The 21,739-nt window shown below is 42.4% G+C and overlaps 2 protein-coding genes and 2 pseudogenes across 2 annotated transcripts; 2 read left to right on the forward strand and 2 right to left on the reverse strand.

Annotated features, from left to right (window-relative positions):
• The first annotated feature begins 290 nt into the window (after positions 1-290).
• On the forward strand, positions 291-8,223 carry LOC124671951 (annotated as a pseudogene).
• An 867-nt stretch (positions 8,224-9,090) lies between these two features.
• On the reverse strand, positions 9,091-11,168 carry LOC124676341. Its single transcript, XM_047212421.1, has 4 exons — positions 11,007-11,168; positions 10,693-10,845; positions 9,481-9,656; positions 9,091-9,356 (listed from the first exon to the last, which is right to left on the reverse strand). The coding sequence occupies exons 1-4, from the start codon at positions 11,166-11,168 to the stop codon at positions 9,254-9,256; spliced, it is 594 nt and encodes a 197-aa protein (XP_047068377.1). The 3' UTR covers positions 9,091-9,253.
• Positions 11,169-12,457: 1,289 nt separating this feature from the next.
• Positions 12,458-20,339, forward strand: LOC124671952 (annotated as a pseudogene).
• LOC124671953 (protein LURP-one-related 6-like) lies at positions 15,968-21,679 on the reverse strand. Its single transcript, XM_047208267.1, has 4 exons — positions 21,433-21,679; positions 17,765-18,000; positions 17,155-17,397; positions 15,968-16,112 (listed from the first exon to the last, which is right to left on the reverse strand). Exons 1-4 carry the CDS (start codon positions 21,677-21,679, stop codon positions 15,981-15,983), a joined length of 858 nt encoding a protein of 285 aa, XP_047064223.1. The 3' UTR covers positions 15,968-15,980.
• Positions 21,680-21,739: the final 60 nt, after the last annotated feature.

The following is a 21,739-nucleotide window of genomic DNA, read 5'->3' on the forward strand; positions in this document are numbered from 1 at the left end:
CCCAAAGACCAGCTCCAAAACCCGGCCCAACACCAGCCCGTACCGTTTCGCTTCGGATAAATACGAGGAGGAGGACTTCCTCTTCGTCTCTGCCTGCTCGACGCGCAGGTGAGCGCCACGACGCCGGCGAGCCACGTCCCGGCCGCCAACGAGGACTTCCGCGACCATCGACGACCGCCGAGGGGTATAAATACCCAGAGAAACCCTGGCCATCGTCTTCTTCCTCTTCTCTCCTAAATTTTCCCCATGCCCGAAACCCTAGTCGACACTGCCTCCGACCATTGCCGACGATGGGGACCTCCCCGAGCCTCGCCGTGGATGCCATAGGGACCGCCGTCCTCGACATGGTCTCCGTGTGCGAGGAATCGAGCCGAAGCTCTCGCCTGCGACCACGCCTGGTTGTCTTCCCCGACGCCGGTGGTGGCCCAATCCGGCGAATCTGACCTCCCCGAGCTTCTCCGACCACATCATCGTGTTCCTGGTAATCTTCTGAGTCCTCTGGAAGTCTCGCCTTGCTCAATTCATCGCCGTAGCCTCGCCATATCATCCACCCCGTAACTGCTGCCGCCGCACCTCACCGTCGAGCGAGCTCCGGCGACCCAAAGATAGCGGCGCCACCATCAAACTGACCACCGCATCACCCTGAGTCTAGCCCGCTTAGCCTACTGCCCGCACGAGCCCGCAAAAGTCGGCGATTGCCGGAATCCTGCCGACCACCGTGAGACCCTGGCATGCTCTCGATTTGGACTTAGTCCACGCCCGCGTGGCAGTCTACGTGGCCCAGGACCCCACCAGTCATTGACTGTGGGTGTGTTCTGCCCGTGTACACTTAGCAACTCCGTTTTAAATTTAAAACTCAGAAAATTGCTGCAACCTCACATGAATTAATAAAATTCATTAGAACTCAGAAAAATCTAAATAAGACATCAAAATTCTTAGAAAAGTAAACTCTATTCAATAAAAATATAAAATGAAATTTTTATTTTTAATAAAAATTCAATTATTTAATGCTTGTTATTTAAGCTTTTTATTTTAATCCTTAATACAATTAAAATTCAGAAATTAGGAAAACTATCCAAATTAAATAAAAACCAATAATTAAATAAAGAAAAACATAAAAACTAATTTTCTTTATTTATTATTGGTTAAATCTTTATTAGAGAGATTTAAACCTTAATTAATAATTACCAAATTATTAATTGTTTAAAAAGAATAAAATGCCAATTTCAATATTATTTTTATTTCCAAGTTACTAATAACTTCAACTTTACCATGAAGTTATTAGTCATTGAACCATAGGGTAAATAGCAAACCCTAATTCATTATGAAATGATGTTACAACCTTATAATTTCATGTGGAAACCTAAAACCCTAATCCAAAATAGAACCCTAGCTCCACTATTTCTTTTGAACCTTAATTTGCTTCTAACCTAAACCCTAGGTTAGATCATGTGATCATGGTACCTTATTACAAATCATAGAACCATAGTAGCAACTAAATACTTGTCTTGAACACATAAAATATAGAAGACCTATCACTAATATATGGGTATCCCATGGGTTCATCTTCATCAGACCTAGACAATCAAGTAGGGTCAGCCAGGTGTAAACCCTAGATCCTATTACCTAGGATTTCATCCTTAATTAACCTTGACTAACATCACACCATTGTGATGAACCCTAACAACAACTATGCCAAATATTGTGCATTACCTAACCATATTCCACTAAACCCTATTAATACTAGACACTTCGAACCATAGTATCCAAGAGTCAACTATACCCTATTTAAGTGGATTCCGTAATAAAGACTAGACCACCTCAACCCTAATTGTTACACTTCCTATTAATTAAGAAGCATGTTCTTCAAAAGTTATTCTTTTGAAGAAGATATGAAGTAGCCAACAACCCTGCCTAATAGGACCTATAAACCCTAGCTATCTATCACCAATAAGATATAACAAACTTTGATAGCACCTATTTATAATCAATTGCTCAAGATGCCTAGGCTTAACTCAGCCTTACCAGCCCTAGGTATTGATGAATCCAACATGGTTGTGATCCATCTAATACTTACTCCAGAAACTAGATGAAACCATAGACAACCATAGAACCCCACCAATCTAATTATCATACTTGTTCTTCATTCAAGAACATGTTCTTCAAAAGTTATTCTTTTGAAATATATAATAAGTAATCATCAACCATGCAATATAGGACTTAAAACTGACAACTACTTTTTACTTATTATACAACTACTATTCCCGGGTGTGTATGATTGTTAATATGCATTTTACCACCTGCTTATGATTCTAAAACAACACAACCCTGAATAAGAACCTTGTTTGTGAATCACTCTAAAAGTACAACACACCCTAAACTAATCATTACAACTCACTGATCCTAAATCATCGGGGTTAGGTCACGTTTAGAGCGATTGCATCTCATACTTATGCATTATTGCATCCTTGCCAATCTTTTAAACATCGTCCTTACCGGACGATGATGCTATTTCAGAATTTGGAGTTATTGCGTATCGAAGACATTGACTGCATAATCTTGCAGTCAAGAAAGGCAAGTTCATCACTTGCTCATGTCATTTGAGTATTTCTATCAAATTAATTGCAAAGTACTATGGTTATCACTATTGCATAAAAATCAAAACCACTACTTTCATAACTATGAATATGACTATGTGGTGGGCGATGGAACCATGGATTGTGTTGATATGGTGGAGGTTCCATTGCACGAGTTTATATCCATCTAGGATTAAACAACAAATGTCGCTAGTGATTCTTGTGCCGTAATACCCGTGTTAACCATAAGATCCGGAGTGGGACGGAGTAGTCAAAAGTGTTTCCACCTCTCGTTCATCAACGGATGCGCTTTACCGTAGTACACTTGTAATCCAAGGGGGCAAGCGGTGAGGCTGGGGAGTCCTAAGTCCCCACGGCATAGTCCGTAGTACACTTGTCGCTCGAAGGAGCAAGCGGTGCGGCTGGGGAGTCCTAAGTCCCCACGGTATTGCGGTCTATGATGGGTTGCAGCCACCGGCGTAGGAGTGTATGGTAGAGCCCAGCACTGTTGTCGTGGTCGGGGTCCACCTTGAAATCTACAGGAATAATGGGACCGACGTGGACCCAGGGTCGGCGCATGCAACAACGGGTGGGTGTTCGAGGTAGCGGAGGAACATGATTGGCTAGACCTTATACCGGGCCTCACACCAAAGGAAGTGTGGACGAGAACTAGACTCGGTTGGCACCAAGGTTAAGATCTCTTATGGGTAAAGCAACACACCTCTGCAGAGTGTAAAGAACCGTGACCTGTCACTCCTCGTTCGGGTTTGGAAGCTGAACGACACTGTGGAAAGGAACTCCATGAAGTTCTAGTAAACCGGTGAAGGCTGCTGGGACATAGTTCTTACGAATAAAAGCAACCTCTTGAAGAAATGGTTATGAAAACCTGCATTGGTATTAGACTTTCCGGTCTAATGTCGTAGCTAGTGCATTAAACACCTCTTTCCTATAATGAACTTGTTGAGTACGCTCGTACTCATCCCACTCTTAAATCCCCGCTTAGATATGGAGGCACCGAAGGAGGATCTACGAGTGCAACACGAAGGCCGAGGAGTCAACAACTACTTCAAGGGACAGGAACTCGTCGGAAGAGGCGAATACCACATCCAACAAGGAGAAACCTAGATTAGCAATAGAAAGGAACTAGCTTCCTAAACTTAGCTCCTATTTAGCTAGAATCTATTCATAGCCTCTGTAGCTAGTTAAATACTCTACAAATAGAGTTCGTGATAAGACTAGTCTATGAGTCGTTCTCCTGGAGTTATCTGCAGTTTTACCTCATTGTAAAGTAGGAGGCTGTGATGATCTTATGTAACAGAGTCAATGTTGTAATTCTATAGACATGCCTTGGACCCGCATATGTTTCTGTTGTACCACTCTGAGCGATATAATACTAGTGGAACGGCGTTTCATTGGTGCTATATCAGACTTGCATACTACACCATGCAATGGTATGCTGGGTCACCACACGTGGCCAGGCTGGGGCCCGCGCCGGCCTATGGGGCTCCCTTTTCTGGAGAAATAAGACCTTCGGTGTAATTCCGTCAGTTGTTGATCTTCAAAAATATTGCATTCTGACGGTGCTTTTTCCAGCAGAATCCTGACTCCGGTGAGTGATTCTCCAATAATCATGAAACATGCAAAATAGGTGAAATAACATAAGTATCATCTCTAAGTATGAAATATATCAATGAATAACAGTAAATTATGATATAAAATAGTGATGCAAAATGGACGTATCAGTGGGCATGCCACGGCATGGCAATGTTTTGTCAAAGTGGTGACGAATTGGTGTACCACTTCTTGTCTCTGATGTTTGGCAAGGTGCAGAGGGTCCATGGGAGTACAAGAGATGACCTAGGGTCGATGGTGGAGGCAATGGTCCACTGGTTTTTGCAATGCATGGAGTTGGCAGATTCATGCACACAAGGTGCTCGGTAAAATGGCCGCAAGAAGGTAAATTTGGAATTTTTCAGTGAATTTTGGTGGGATTGATTTGAATAGGATTTGGAGCAGAGTGGTGGTGGTGGTGGTCAAATTTGAGTTGATTTGCAAAAATTCAAAAAGTGCACAATCTTGAATCTGCTTCAATGTCTCCACTTTGCTTGAGCATAACTTTGAATCCAGAGGGAGTTTGCAGGGATGTTCTTGAGCAAAGTTGTTCTCCTTGATGAGGTCTTGGATGAGGTGCAAAGAGTTGGATTTGATTGGTTTAAGAATCTCTAACTACAGAGGCTCAAAGTGGGCATCATGCTAAAAATAACAGATTGACCATTAGTGCATGTGAGCTTATTTTGAATTCAAATTTGATTTGATTTGAGTTTCTTTGATTCAAAAGTGTTTATAAGTGTTTAGTAACCATCTCCAATTAATGGTGCAAGCCAAAATGGTCTAGGTTGAAGAATTTTAAAAATGGCATAAACCATATGTGAGGGTTTTGTGATTTTCTAACTTTTATTCTTTTCTTTTTTGTTTTTGCTTTTCTTTGTGATCACAAGGGATCAATGGTAGGGTTTTAGTACATTGGTAAGGGTTGCAAGCACACATCATGGCAATGTCACACAAATGCACAAATACTATGCATAGCACTATATGCAAAAATAAAAGTTTTTGTTGATTGCAATATTTGAACTTTGGAAACCATCATTTCTCATTGATTGAAATTTGGGATGTTACACACAGAGGAACTCATTTTTTACAACTTCATTTATTTAATCAGGAGAGGTACATTACAATATCAGCGAGCTCATCTAGAGTTTTTTTTTTTTGCGTTTCACCCTGCATTTCAGTTATTCAGTGCTGACATGGTGCTTTGGTGACGCGCTCCTTCTCTCCCATTGGCTCCGCCCATTATCTACGTGGCAAACATAGGTCCATTCCTGGCACGCTACTGACAAACAGGGCCCCGTACAAACAGGGCCCACCAGTCATCGACCTATCTCGCATATACTGACAGGCCTGCCCCGTCGTCGCGTCGCCCGCTCCACCGTATTGATCCGCACCCGACCACCTCCTCCCCCTCGACGACGGCGCAGATGGCGAGCGACGGCGCGGCGGCCACGCCGGCGAAGGTGACCCCGAAGAAGGCCAACCTCCTCGACCCCCACTCCATCAAGCACCTCCTCGACGAGACCATCTCCGAGGTACTGGCTGTGCACGCTAAACCCTACCCCGTTCTCCCGCCCGAGATCTACGTCCCTCTCCCGCTCTGCTTTCCCCACTTGATTCGTCCAGCTCCTCGGTTCGACCAGGTCGTGAAGAGCAAGGGCTACGCGGAGGACAACCGGCTGGGCAACTGGAAGCTCCTGATAGGGACGGCCGTGATCGGCGTCGCGCTCCTCGCGCAGTTCTACCCGAAGAAGTTCCCCCAGAACCGCGAGTTCCTGCTCGGCTGCATCGCGCTATATCCTTTGATGCGATTATTTCCCCTGTTCTACTGAACTGGTGTCATGTAGATCTGTCTTTTTGTTAAGAGTTACCTGGAATTTGTTGTTTGTGGCTGTTGGTCCTTGACTTTCATGGTGGATACGTATGTGGTGATGAATGTGGTGCTGCTGATCCTTAGCTACACCAAGGAGAAGGATGCTATCATCTTCACCCACCCTCCAGCGGTGAGTTCCCTATTCATCTGATTTGTTGCTCCTGAATTTCAGTTGTCGATCTCATGAATTACTGTAGTCCTGATTTCAGTATTTCTGATAAACATCCGTCTCTTATGACAGTTTGTGTAGCTACATCAACTAGTATGGTTGAGCACGATTATGAAGCAGTTTTGGCACCGAGTTAGATGAAAATTGTACGAGTTGCATTTGTAGCTACATCAACTAGTATGGTTGCGCACGATTAGGAAGCAGTTTTGACACCGAGTTTTGAAACGTCGTGCCATTTATCTAAAAAATTTGTACAACTTGCATGTCATACATGTGACGTATACCCAATTATGACTTTTAGGTTACATTTTAATCATATATGACCCCATTCCCCTCAGTGATGATGTTGCAACTAAATATTCATGCGCTGAAGTTCTTTACTGATGTAAAATCTGACAATGCTTTAGAATTTTTCCACATTGCACTTTCTCGGGAGCCATTCAATTTTCCTGTTGCAAATGAAGCCTATGTGGGAACAGTTTCTCCACTTAGTATGTTGTGTTGCATCGCGCTTGAATGCATGCTTGAAAGTATGAACACCATGTCATTAGAGATACATTATGTTGACTTGTTTAGTTTTATTTATTTATGATAGACTATGCTGAATATTTGCAATATTTTTACTTGTTACTGTATATTATTTTCTACTGCACGCGCAAGCACTAGTATGTGCTGTTACAACTCACAAATTGTCCATAATAGAAGAAATGAAAATAACATTTGAATTTCAGATTTGATACTGTAACTGCAACAGCACGGTGTTCAACTATTTTACATCTTGACCATAATGGAAAATGTGCCTGTCTATTCAGTTACTTGTATTCACTGAAGCATAAAACTCGTCAAGTACTTGTAGTGTTGTTGGTCCAGAAAAACCCTTTATGTGAGTTCCTAGCTTATGAAGATGGATGATGATGTAGTGAATGTTTTACTCATTGGAAAATGAACACATCTTATATTAGAATAAGCCTAATGGCAAACAGATGTTCTTTGCACTTATTGTTCCTTACTTTTGTTGCCATCAAGTTTATAGCATTTGTTAACTTATGATTGTATTTTCTGCAGGGTTCTTTCAATAGCACTGGTCTTGTTATTTCTTCAAAGTTACCAAGATTCTCAGACATGTACAATCTTTCAATAGCCAGTGCGGATCCACAGTCAATTTCTGCTCATAAGACTGTCCAATTCACTAAGAGTGTTACAAAATGGTACTGTACATTGAATTAATTTAGGCCATCAATATGCATTTCTTATTTAAATGATTAAATCTAAACCATACAGAAGGCACCTTCTTTTAGTTATGGAGTAACATTGTTCACATAGTATCCAAACTAGTCTGAAAATGACCTGGAAAAAACATACAAGCTTCAGTGTACATGTTGTAGACCCTCTATGTTTAGATATCTCCTAGTCTGCAAATACTAGATATCACCCCTGTTCCAAAATATAAGCCCTTTTAGAAAGCTAGTTTAGCTTTCTAAAAAGGCTTATATTTTGAAACGGAGGTAGTACATGTTTATTTTGACTATCAGATGCTAGATGCATGTTGCAAGTGTATGGGCAAAACATATGAGCTTAAGTGTGCACATAAACTTGTATGTTCACAGTTTGTCTTTATTGCGTATTGGCATCCTTGTATCATAACTCTTGCTTCATTGTTCGCACTAACAGCGTTCTTGCTTTCTTGGGCAGGTTTACAAAGGATGGTGTTCTTGTGGAGGGCCTGTTCTGGAAGGATGTTGAGAGACTTGTTGATGACTACAACAATGAGCGCAAGAGCAAATGAATTATTGACTCTTGTCTTTGATTATGAGGATAAAGCTTAGCCTAATCGAAATAGACAATGTTTTTGATGACAGTACTGTTTGACTGATGAATGAAGTGTCGTTAAGATTATACACCATCTCAGTCGTTTTCGTATACAAGTCTACCTATAATGGTTACTTAAATCAAATAATTGATGCGTATACTAGCTTTTTGGGTTGCTTCTACTACTATTTCTGATGTTTTTTTTTTCACCTTCCGTCTCTCCTCACTTCCTTTCTACCCTATGATTATATGCACACAAGCTGTGTAGTCAGGTACTTTTTGAGTGGTAATGTGTTAAGAGCATACAGAGTGTACTCCCATCAGATGTTGCTCAGGTTACGGTTACTGACAGTGTTTTTTTTTTGACCGTGCAACCGTTGGGGAAACCCCTACGGTGATTTTTTATATATTTAGAAGGTTGACCCTAAGACAGGGTCACCTTAAAAGGAAAAAGTTACATGGATAATTACAAAGGCATGGAAGGAGGGAAAAAACTACCACAAGCGAACAAAGGAAAAGAAAGAAGCTGCCCAGGAACTAAAAGTTGTTACTGTGTTGCCAGCGTATCTCAGAGTCACGTTAGGTTGCTATGTAAATGTGAAATCCAGTGAGCAATATGAGCTTCAGAGTCTCAATTCTGAAAGACTTAATGTGCCAACCCAAAAGCAGCAAGAGTATTATTCATCATGTTCTCCAAAACTGATTTACGTAATTGGAAGTAACCAATTAGGTTTACGACGAAACCTAGAAATCGATCACTGATCCAATTTGACTACCTTTACGGGATAGACCTCAACAGAAAACTGTTGAGTAACGGCAGCAAGTGATTGAGTTCAGTAGTTCCTCATAGAAAATTATTGACTCCCTAGAGTAACTTTTATCCGTTGAGCGACGGCCCTTCCACTCGGCACCGAAGCTAAATCTTTGCTAATTCGACAAGGATTGTATTCTTTAATTATTTCTTTATTTTTTATTACTTAATTTAAGAATGAAAAATAAATTATTCTAATGGATTTTATTCTTCTTCTTCGGATTCAAATGCCACAAAACAGCCCGGAGAAACTCAAAATTACTCTTAATAAAATATTGTTTTTGCTCATTTCTGTACATCAGATCCAAAGCCTCAAAAGACACTGAGTGAACCATGGGATTCTTATGAGATAATTGCAACCAAAGCCATCGCTACGCGACCATATCTGCATCACCATCCTAGGAAGTTCAGTACCGATCTGAATGGGTCACAATAGCCTCAATCCGGTCTATGGATGCTTGCAATCGCCCATAGTTCATACTGAAGGCAGGTTCTCCTGTGCCAACGGCCCTGCATGCAGCAAAGATGAAAGAAGTTGAATCGTAGTGTCAGAGAATTCCAATGGTCATGTTAGCATGTTTCTTGATAAATATCCTTGTCTCACAGGATCTTTTTAGTGTTGACTCAGACTTACCCATGAATCTCAGGAAGCACATATTCAGCTTTCCATCCAAGCCTCAGATCAAACCCTGGAAACACGTTGAGTTTTGATTTGTTTCTTATCTGAGAAACACCATCTCCCCCCAAGCAAGTTGAAAGCTTCCACTTCCATCCAGTGGCCTTCAGTTGGAAATTGTGACCAATTCCGACCTGTATTACATTTGTTATTAGAAATCTCATACAATTGAAGTGAACTTTGAAAAAGGAGCATTTTGTTTCTAAACAATATAGCCTTTCTGAGCTTGACTGCATGGCGTTTTGTTCCAAACTAAAGCATGCAACGGGGAAATGCCATTCTTAAATACTCGATCTGCCGAGAACAGGGCAGTAGCCCAGTGGTTAGGGTCGCAGCGGCGCACCCAGCGATCAGAGTTTGACTCCCGTCGGGAGCGAATTTCCAGAATTCTCACTAAGGAGTCTTATTTTATAAAAATATGCCACCAAGGGCTCGTCCTGGTTGGTCTCTTTTTTTATATACTCTATCTGCCCAACATCTCTATATCACAAAAGAGAAGGTCTACTCCCATTCTAGATAATTGTGTATTCCATATAAACTAAGAAATCAACATTTGCTCTTTTCAATTAAGTTACCAAGATGCCATTTCTGAAGAATACTGGGATTAAAGCTGACATATATGCAATCGGCAAGTTCTATAGAAAACAAGTAGGTATAATTGTGTTATAACAAAATATCTGTCTTCAACATTCCACTATGAGAACCATTGCAGAAGTGCATAATGTTATACCTTTTGACCACTTTACTGATGTATGCGGGATATTTGATCATTTGCCATACTTATCTCTGAAATTTGATGATTTGCCACAGGACCACCACATGTCAGTGACACAGGGTGTGGAAATAATCAAATTGCAAAGAAAAGTGTGGCAACTTGTCAAATACCCCGATGTATGCACAACTTCTATTCTCATTTCTAGATTCCTTTTGCATTAATTTGTGCATCAAGCAAGCAGGTATGTAGATGTAGTGCATCAATCTACTGGCATCTCGCCCATGAAAATTATTACCAGCCATACTATTATCAACCACCAAAATGCATAAATAGAACCCGCATGACCAGTTGAACATATTACTACTATCTACTTGCGCCATTACATGACCTATTGCAAGGAATAGAGCGGAATGCGGAACGATGCGTGAACAATAGGATTGAATTGAGCAAAGAACCTGAAGGTTGAGATATTTCGAGAGTGGTATCTTCTTGGAAAGCAGCTGCACGTCACCACTGATGGGCTTGTACTGGAACTTCCACTTCCGGTCGAAGTCCAGGGGCTTCAGGACTACCTTCGCCTCGAAATCATTCACCTCAAGATTGTAGAACTGAAATAATGTACACCAGGGGGGCAGGGGCATCGAGCCAGAAACATCAGCAAGAGTAAATTATATTCCCAGTAAATTAGCATTTAGCAAAACAGTTGGGGGAGAAATCTACGGGCAGGCCAACGCTTGAGGTTTATTAGGGTTTAGGATGAGGCACGGACCTCGAAGTTGAGGCCGACGCGGAGACCCTGGAGCTCCTTGCGGAACTTGAAGTGCAGCTCGGCCGGCACGACGTTGATGTGGTACAGCTCGTCCAGCGTCGTCGGCCCCTCCCCGACGCCCCCGTCCGGCCCTGCGCCGCCGGCGCCCGAGCTCGAGGCCATCGGACGCGAGAGAGAGGAGAGAGGGCTCCTCTTTCCTTCGCCGGTGGATTGTTGGGCGGCGGCAGCGAGGTGGACGGAGCGATCGACCGGCCCACCCGGGACCCGGCCGTAATCTAGTAGAGTGCTGCTTTTGCACATCGCACCCTCGCCTCTGTGTATACTGCCGGAAAGGGCTCGCTTTTTTCCCATCCATTTGCTAAATTCGCCTCGAATTCTAAGGGCTCATTTGATTCATAGTACATGAAAAACATAGGAATATAAAAAAATAGGATTATGATGCCATGTCTAGTGAAATTGTTTGTGTCAAAGGAATTTCCATGAGGTATGACCTCATATTTTTTCCTATAGGATTTGCACTAGAAGATTTCTATAGGATTATTTTATATATGATATGTTCGTATGAATTAAACAACTAATATATAAAAATCCCGTAGAATCTGAATCCTACATAATTTTTATATAAATCCTATAAATCAAAGGAGCCATAAGCAGGTGCATTCTCTGAAGCACCATTTATAAAGCATGTGTATACTAATAGAAATAGTCCTCATTTTCTGGTGGAAATTTTGCATCCAAGGTTCCAAACTAAATAAATGGATGTGTATTCGCAAAAAAATGGATGTGGAAAAATACTCGGTTTTGCTTAAAAAATACAAATAGAAATATGATATACACTGAATTTTAAAGTAAACATATTCATATATGAATAAATAAGTTAGCTAATTTCAGTAATGCCAGCCATACACGACAGTTGTCCAACAAAAACATTAACAGATGGTTACATGTTCTTTTAAATGAAACTAGAAGCCATTGTGCATTAAATTAGTACATTTATCTCTATACCAACCTATACTTGACTTAAAATACAAAAATCTATATTGTTATATTCGTCTCTGTTTCGAATTGAGTGAGCATCCGATTCGCATCCGATTAAAATACATTTCGCATTCGTGTTTGGCAACATCTGTATTTGCATTTGTTTTGAAAGTATGAAAATGGATGTTGATTACCTCGCCGTCGAAAGAATGCCGCGCTCTCCAGGGTTTGAAACTCCTATATAATTTTTTAGACCAGATAACCGTGAGTAACATGAATCTCAATAGTAATTTGACAAGAAGGTATACAGATATTCAAATTGAACCGAAAATAAAACTAAATTTTCTGTTTCAAATTGAAGAATATGAATTTGACCCCAAAACCCCTCAATTCCCTTCTCCCTCCCACGGCACACCTATGTGCGAGATGCAGCCTGTGCCTCCTCTCCTCGTCCCATCGGCGTGAGTCCATGACCGCCGCCGCGCCGCCGCCTCCTCCTCCCAAAGTCTTCCTCCGCCGCGGATTTCTCCGATGCGTCCCCCCCTCGACCTGCACACCCTCCTCAGGCTGCGGCTGCCCCCTCGCCACCCCCTCCACCGCCTCCTCCACTCCCACACCCCCAACGACCGCCCGCCGCCGCCGCCGCCGCAGCACCCGCCCCCGCACGACGCTGAGCTCTGGATCGCCAAGGCGCTCGCGTCCGCGGCCTTCCTCCGCCCACACTACCTACCGGCATTCCGCCGCCTCGCCCCCTCCCAGTTCGCCGCCGCCGCCGCGCTCCGCCACGCGCCGTGCGCCTCCTCCGCGCTCCAACTCTTTTCCTCCCTGCACTCCTTTCCGCTCGCCATCCCCCCGTCCGCGCACTCTTACCGCTACGTCATCTCGCTGATGTGCCAGTCCGGCCGCCAAGTTGATGCCCTCCAACTGTTCGACCGAATGACGGACCATTCTGGGTACTTACCCAACGCCCGTTTCCTCTCGTTTCTGGCCGGTTCCTGCGCCAGTGCAGGCCTTCTTGACGCCGCGGCAGCATTGCTCTCCAAGGCGTCGCAGTTTGGTTGCTCCATAGAAGCGTATGCATATAACAAGCTCATGGGCTCGTTCATCGGCCGCGGCCGGGTGCAGGACGCTGTAGCGTTGTTTGAGGGGTGGATCCAGGGGGCAGTTTATGCCCCGGACGTGTGGAGCTTTAATGTCGTCATCAAGGGCGTGTGCCAGTTGGGGGATGTTCAAAAGGCGCTTGAGTTGGTCGAAAGGATGCATCAGTTTGGTTGCTCGCCGGATACTGTCACACATAACATTCTTGTGAATGGGCTATGCAGGGTAAAGGAGGTGGGTAAAGGTCGTGAGGTGTTGAGGAGACTTCAAAGAGATGGTGTTTGCCCGCCCAATGTAGTGACATACACCTCAGTAATCTCAGGTTACTGTAAGGCTGGCAGGATTGAGGATGCGGTGGCAGTATACAATGACATGGTTGCCTGTGGGACAGCACCCAATGTTGTCACATACAATGTGCTTATCAATGGATATGGCAAGGCTGGAAATATGGGGTCTGCGGTCGCAGTGTATCAGCAAATGATATTGCGTCGCTGCCCTCCTGACGTTGTGACATTTAGTTCATTGATTGATGGGTATTGTCGGTGCAGTCAGCTTGATGATGCAATGAAGATTTGGACTGAGATGGCTCAGTGCCAGATTCAACCAAATGCACACACGTTCTCTATCATGATACACACATTTTGTAAGCAGAACAGAGCAGCGGAAGCGCTTCGCTTTCTGAAAGAATTGAACATGAGAACAGACATTGCACCACAGGCATTCATCTATAACCCTGTGATTGATGTACTGTGCAAGGCTGGAAAGGTGGATGAAGCAAACACAGTTCTAATGGAGATGGAAGGGAAAGGGTGTCGTCCCGACAAGTATACCTATACTATTTTAATAGTTGGACACTGCATGAAGGGTAGGATAGCAGAAGCCATCACATTTTTCCATAAAATGGTAGAGACTGGGTGTACCCCTGACAGTATTACAGTCAATTCTTTTATTAGCTGCCTTTTAAAGTCTGGAATGGCTAGTGAGGTGGATCACATAATGCGTATTGCATCAGGGGGTACTTCATCGAGTTGGAGAGATCCTTCTCCTATAACCCGAAGAGTAGACATTTCAGTAGCTGTATAGCTGAATGATACGATGGAGAATACAAGGAGATCATCTTGAATGTTTCTGATGTGGTTGACGGGGCATCTGGCGCTTGTCCAAATAAGACGAACAAGCTCTGGTGAGTTATTCTTTTGAAGGCCTCTTGCATCAACTATACTAAGTAGTATATATTTTCATTTGAACCATTTCCATATAAACTTGTATAACTTCATATTTATCATCTCAGTTCTCCTAAATGTGTTTGATTAAAAGGTTTAGTAGCCTGTTTATTGCCCTCTTTACATTTTAATTCATCTTAGACATAGTAGCAGGTTTAATCGGAGACGGTGGCTGTGTTTAATAGTCTATTGGAGTCAATACAGACTGCCAACAAGATTTTACCGCACACCTGCTATTCTGTTATCGACATTCGATGCCTCACTGGCAAAATCCCTGATTTCTATATACATGCCTAGTCACATGAACTCAACTACAGTTGTATTAGATTAAAATATAATTGAATAAATTATACTGATTTGTTTTACATAGTTGTTTTGCAGAACATTCAGTCGAAAAGAACTCAATTGTAACTGTAAAGATCTTGGTTTCACCAAGGCTACAGAACTATCGAGAGACTAATCCAAAGCAACTTCATGCCAAGAAAGGAAAGGACAAGCAGTTTGGTGCTCCGTGTGCATGTATTCACTGAAGTGGTTCGATGAATACCATGAAGAGAAGCAAATGGTGGATCTGCAAATTTCAAGGGACCTGTTGATCTGCAGCAGTAATGTTGCAGCAATTGCTCCATGGATACTTGACACACTCCTAAACACCTCATGTATGATTTGTCGACCCCCTGGGTTTCAGATCATAAGGTCCTCAAGTCACTTTGGTCTGCCTGTGAAGAACATTCTTTGTTTTGGAGGAGCTGTTACCTGAATGAGGGGGAATCGGCTGTTGAAGACTCAACACTTGAAGTACATGATGGAAGTAATTTACCCTCTAACAGAGGTACTTCACTTGTATTGCGTCTTTTTGTTCATTGTTCACTCCAGTACAGAAGATATTTTAGGAAAGGGTAGTTGATCATTTCGACTGGCATGCACATTGTGTGCTGTTTTCCTACAACCATGTCTACACAATAATACAAGTATGAGCATACAGTTTTGGCAGTTGCATTTTTTTTGTGATTCTTATTATCTCGTTTCTTAACCATACTTGTTATTGAGTAGCAATTTTTTAGTTTCCGTAACATAATATATGACATGTTGAGGTGATTAGCAGCTTGGCTTAGAAGTCTTATAAAACGAGGTACCAGAAAATCTAACAAGATTTTTTTTTATATTGTCAGCTTATCTGCTAAACCTTTGGAATAACACCTTATTTTGTAAGATTTAAGAGCTAAGACCATGGTAGCTAAATTCGCAAAAAAAAAAGATCATGGTAGCTCGAAAAATAAGCATACCCCGTTGCATTGCCCAAGTTCAATGGGTAAGTAGTTCGTGACTCAGTGACTCGTTATGTCAATAAATACAATAGTCAATGTAGGTTCATAAAGTTGGCACATGAATGTTATGTGAGCCTGTGTTTTGTTTTCTTCTTTGCTTTGCTCTGTTTACCGCTGTTTGTCAAAGAACTAATTGAGTCACAAGACATAAGCTCATTTGACAAACTCTTGGCACTGATACATCATCAATTAATACCTCACTAACCTCTAAAACCCGGCTAAATCTGATGTACAATGAAGCTGATACAGTGGAATGGTGTCAGTGGACATGTATTGGTTTGATCTCTACTTCAAGACTAAAGTAGGTGCTGTAGCCTGTAAGTGAGCAAATTCACCCATTCATTTTATTAGCATCTGGTGGATTCTCCATAGATGTTGTCAAGAACTGCCATCACCCCAATGATAAAAGCCTGGTCGCATCCTGACTGCACTGTCACGTGGTAGAAGTCATTGCTCCCTATCAGCTCTTTCTTCCCCATCTACAGTTTGAAGAATGTGTGTTAGATCCCTATGTTTGTTGTATGCATGGAAATTCTTATACACTTTACCAGACACACTTGCACACACATGTAAACTAGCAATCAAGCAAAATCATTGGAAAAAAATCAAACACCATTCTTAACCAACATCTCGCTTTAGAATAGCATATTTGTTCTTCCTTTGTCATGGAGCAATCCTTGATAATTGTGATCCATGAGAGGAAGATGCGCATGCACTTGTGTGTGATAACACACAGGAACTCTTGAAAAGGGTTCAGTCCTTCGATCAAGCGTTGGCGTGTCTCCGCTCTAGATCAAGCTTGTGTTTTGGCAGGAAATGCACACGTGTGTGTGTATAGGTGTGGTGGTGTGAGTGGGGTGTGTGTGTGAGTGCTCGCCCTTGTAATCTAAAGAAAAAGAAATATGGGTGTAGTAATTTAGTGATAATGCAAAAGTATTTTACAAAATAAATACAATTTGTTGCAAAAGCACATGTAGAAATTTTCTTGCAGACCTGCACTACTGTTTTGCCAGCGCAATCATTGTGCACGTGGGCAGTATCTATCTGCAAAAGATATGTAATGTGCTTGTGGCGTGCATGGGAAATGCTTATGCAACTTTACTAGGCACAACACACCTGCATACACGCGTAGAACCACAATAAGCAGAACCACTGGAAATAGTTAAATAACACCCATTTAACCAGCATCACTTTATCACTTTAGAATAGTGTTTGCTTTTTTCCCCTGCTGTCATGGAGTAATTCTGTTAATGATGATTCATGACTCATGGAGTCATGGGCCATCTGTAGTTCAGAACTGACTTATGTACATGAAAGAAAGATATATATGCACACACTTTGTAATTTAGTGGTAACACAAAGGAACTCTACAGAAGAACTCATGGGCCATCTTTAGTTCACAACTGACTTATGCACATGAAAGAAAGATGCATGCACTTTGTAATTTAGTGACAATTAATATGAATCGGAGGTAGTAGAACTTTTGCTTGCAGGGGATTTCAAATGTATGGGGTGGCATACCTGTGCAACTATTTTGCCAGTACAATCAATTATTCTGCAGTTTCTATCTGCAAAAGATCCACAGATCTCAAAGTCCCAATTATTGCAGTGCCTCTTTGGTTCAATGTGAACTCTAACCGGTGCACCCTTTGCTATGCATGATTTTGGATCAGTTAGGCTAAAGACCAACTTGTTTTTCCCTTGATAGTCCATTGAGTACCCATTCCATTTGTTCCGAGTGCTTAGAGCTTGGACAATTCCTCCCTGCAGTGGAGACCGGAGAGTTCTATTATGGAGATTTCCAAAGAAATATAGGATGCAAGGATATGTGAGGGGGGATCGTTTGTGTTTGTTTTCTTGCCTGTCGACAGTTAAGTTCTTCACTGTCAACTTATTTGAAGTTAATTGTATTCGTACCCTTGTTTATTTAGTCTCTTCACAAAATTAAAGAGCAAGATTGGGCACAAAAGATTTGGAATAACATAAGAAGCACAGGGGAATCAGAATAACTTCATAAGCAAATAGTTGTAGTCCTAATCAATTAACTTTAGTTCAGGCAAGCACTAAAAACATTTAATAGAGAGTAAAAAGCTATCCAGGGGTTACTACTGCGCAAGTTATGATCCATTACCTTTCTAGAAATGAACAGTATTTGTTCTCCATCACCGTCTTTCACCATGAGCTCCCCCTTAGATCCAAGTATACCACAACCGTCCACAATGAAGACAACATTATGGCTTAGGTCAGTAACAACAAAGCCACCACCATTCACTACCATGGGTCTCCTCCTGATCATCAGCACAGCTGGAGTGCTTAAGCAATACATCTTGCTAACTACAGGCATGCTGTCGTTCATCTCACTTAATACTGTTCACAGAACAAAGAGAGATGACCCTATTACTCAGTCTAAACTCCTGTTTCTGTGTCTACCTCGCCTCTAGCATTTGTGTGGCCAGCTGGTGAGTACTTATAATGGGGCACAGACAGTTGTTTTACATAAGACAGTCACCCAAGCTAAGAAGCAAGGACATTAAGTAGGTGGGTGGTTCAAGAGTTTCTCCACAATCAAGTCACAGCAAGTTCTCCCCGCATAAAGTGATTCCTGAAAGCCTGGTCTGACTGAACAGACCTTGTCTAACTTTTCTAAAGCATCATCATTGGTGACAGTCCTCAGAAGTTTCTTCTTGCTCAAACAATGTCCATTTTTATGCTTCTTTTTTGTTGCGCTTCTCATGTACACCGTAATGCAGATCATTGTGGACTACACTTCTTTTGTTTCTTTTCAGCTCAAACTACTACTCCCTCCGGATGCTTTTAATCGACGCGGGCCTTAGTTCAGTATGTGCATGGTGCTAGTTGATTCGCGCGTCGATTAAAACAGAACTGAGGTAGTACATGTTTGCTACCACTCTAACAGAACTTTGTATAAATCTCTAATGATCTTTCCTAAGTGTGTACTGAGTGGTGACTATGCGTGTGATGGTGTGAGGACCATGCAAGGAAGTATATGGGCAAGTTAATATTTGACTATAAGGTTCCACTTCTGGATAAAGTTATCCTTGTGTATCCATGTTACTTCCTCCGTGCATCAATACAAACTAAAGTGAGTGAACCTACACACTAAAAATAGACTATTGATACAAACTAAAGTGGATGAACCAAAGAAAATTCCCAAACATCTTACATATCCAAGCAGAGGGAGTACATGGGAAAGCACTTCTGGTCTCTGGGTACATGCATGCTGTATTATACCAGTAATCATAATCCCAAGTGACCTACAACTATGCTTTTATTTTTCTTCCTTGAAGATTCATCCATTACTATGGTAGAATCTGATAGCATATTTTATGAATATATTTTGTTCAGCAATTAACATCCTGTCAGGAATGTTGGCAATCTCTGGATTGGTTAAGCATTGCGTATACATTTAAAAGAAGCCAACATTGTGGATTAACATGCAAGCTGTCAGCCTGCCAAGTGTTGGGCGGCCAACAGAAAGAAAAAGTTTGGGCAATGGTCATGCATATGGGCAAGCAGATATTTTTGGCAGGCAATACATAATGAGCAGAAGTATGGCTGATCAAGCTATACCTATACAAGGAAAACTGCCAAATGAAGCATGAGAGTATACTGGAAGCTTCACATCTTGTTACTGTCATATTGTTGATGCCTATCTTTCCGCTTGTATTATTGTGAACTTTATGAGAGTTCATCTCTTTCTAGTGTAGGTCCCTTGAGCACAACTGTTAGAAGTACAGTGAAATATTTTGTATATTTCTGTTTGCATATGTTGAGATCTTTCATATTGTAAACAATTATATATTTTTTGCATGTTATCAGTGTGTGCTCCATATGTTAGTATTTTTATTTATTTATTTGGCTGCTGCTTGCATAATATGCTTTTGTTGTTGTTGACACGTTTTCCCTTCATATGAAGGTCCCTTTCATGCAATCAGTTACGCTGACTGGAGCTGTTGAATCTCTGGATCCTTGAGACCTTGACTTGTGGGGTAAAGCGCAAAAAGGTACACCATGCCCTATTCTTGATGCAAATCTAACTTGAGATGAAAAGGAAAATCATCTTACTCTGTTGCTGGTTCACTGTTATTTTCTGGTGGCCTATGAAAGATCTGTACAATGAAGGAATATAATTGTTCTTCCTTGCTATATCTCAGTTCTTCAATGACGAACTAGTCTCAACTAACAGGAACCATTAGTTGTTGAATCGTTGAATCTCCTCTTTTGTACCTGGAAGGCTGGAACGTCGGTGAAGCACAAGGTAAAGCTGTTGTGTGCTTTTGTTGGAACATAAACTTCAAAGCTTCGGCATGAAGTGCCTAACCTAAATATTCTCTTGCCTAACTCTACAACCATTTGTGTACAGGAAAGGTGAACAGGGGCCATGCAACGTTGTCAACTATTTCTGGCTAGTATAGCTGTAGCCAAGAGATCCCAACAGGAATGGTTGAGAAACTCTACTAACCGAGCCTTTGGGGCTAAGCAACCACCCGCTGAAGGAAACTTGAAGAGTCGTTTGGCCCTTCATCCGCCTGATGTGTCTCTGTAAGAGTGTGCAAGTCTCATAATTGATGAATGAAGTTTGTAGAAAACTCGTGTATACTACTAGATTAGAAGCAATACGTGTGCTGAAGCAAAGAGTTAGATCCACGGGAGAGCCAGATTCAGCTATCACATTGATTTTTTTTCGTATTTATTTTCAACTAGTTTTTTTTTTTTTTTTTTTTGACATTTCTCAACTATAGAGTCTAAATGGGTTAGGTGTGATGATTTGTGCTTCTGGAAAGCGGCTCTTGGACACAAGGCTTGCACGAATCCTCTAATGGGCCTTGTTTATTTAGATCTTGTGGGGGAGTGTTACACTTGAATCCGAAACTCGTCGGGGCCTGTGTCTGCGGTATGTGAATCTCGAGACCGGCGCGGCGGGGAGCTCTGATCGACGCATCATCGAGAATTCGGGACTGTAATCATAGTCTTCGTTCAGAAAAGAAAAAGGGAATCAGTGATATTCATGTTGGGCATGTTTTCTTTTTTACAGTCTAAACTTACGCGTCTTGCCTTGTGTTCGATCCAAGAAACAAGGGGCTTTTTTGAGGTTGAAGGAAATTTGTCTGCAGGGACCGTTTGGTTTGAAGAGACAAAACAACATTTTTTTTTCACAATTCATGTGGAGTAGCAAATTTATGTGTTGTTATTTGCTGTTAGATTTAGGAAATCAAAACAAAACTCTATCCTCTTTCGATTAATTATCAAGAGCATTGTCTTTCACTTAGAAGTAATTATTTTCTTACATATTGACGCGTGGCTTTTGCATCAGAGTTAAGCTAGAACCGCACGAAAGACGCGGTGCCAGACACTCGCGGCTAAGAGCATCTTCATCGGTGTGCCCATAGCGACCCCAGTAGTGATTTGGAGACGGTGCCCCATAGTGACCCCAATAGCGGTTTGGGGTCGGCCTCGTTTTTCAAATCACACCGGCATGCCTCAAAAATAGCCGGCATGTTTTCAAGCCCAATAAAATCATCGGCGAACCCGTGCTGACGCAGAAGGACCGAGTTGGGGTCGCTGGCACTCCCGTCCACGTAGAATTTCACCCCACGGGACCCCCTTGACAGCCAAACCCGCCCAATATCCACCACTCCGCCCCTTCCGATCCGCCTCCCACTCCTCTAAATCGCCATCATCGCCTCGTCCCCCATGTTTGACCTTTGCCTGCCCGCCCTGAAACCACCGACGCAGCCAACGCCGAAACCTCTGCCATCTCGCAGTGTCAAAACGTACCGTTGGCATCGGTGTCTCCCCCGTCGCCCACCGCCCACAAGGTGTTCGGCGGATTGCCGCGATGGACAACGACGACGAGATGATCGCGCAACTGTTCATGCGGGAAGAAGCCAATTCCACCTCTGAGCGGCAACAACAGTTGTTGATGTTGGCCAACCTTCTCCGCCTTCGCCAGCACCTGCTCGCCATCAGCGTGCCTCGGTGTGGCAGTTCGAGGGTCGGGAAGGCGCTGAACAAGGACCGGCATCGCCAAGCCGACGCACTGTTGCTTGACTCCGGACGATGCAACACATACACCAAAAGATTT

This window comes from Lolium rigidum, chromosome 7 (genome assembly GCF_022539505.1).
Source record: "Lolium rigidum isolate FL_2022 chromosome 7, APGP_CSIRO_Lrig_0.1, whole genome shotgun sequence".
Taxonomy (NCBI): domain Eukaryota; kingdom Viridiplantae; phylum Streptophyta; class Magnoliopsida; order Poales; family Poaceae; genus Lolium; species Lolium rigidum.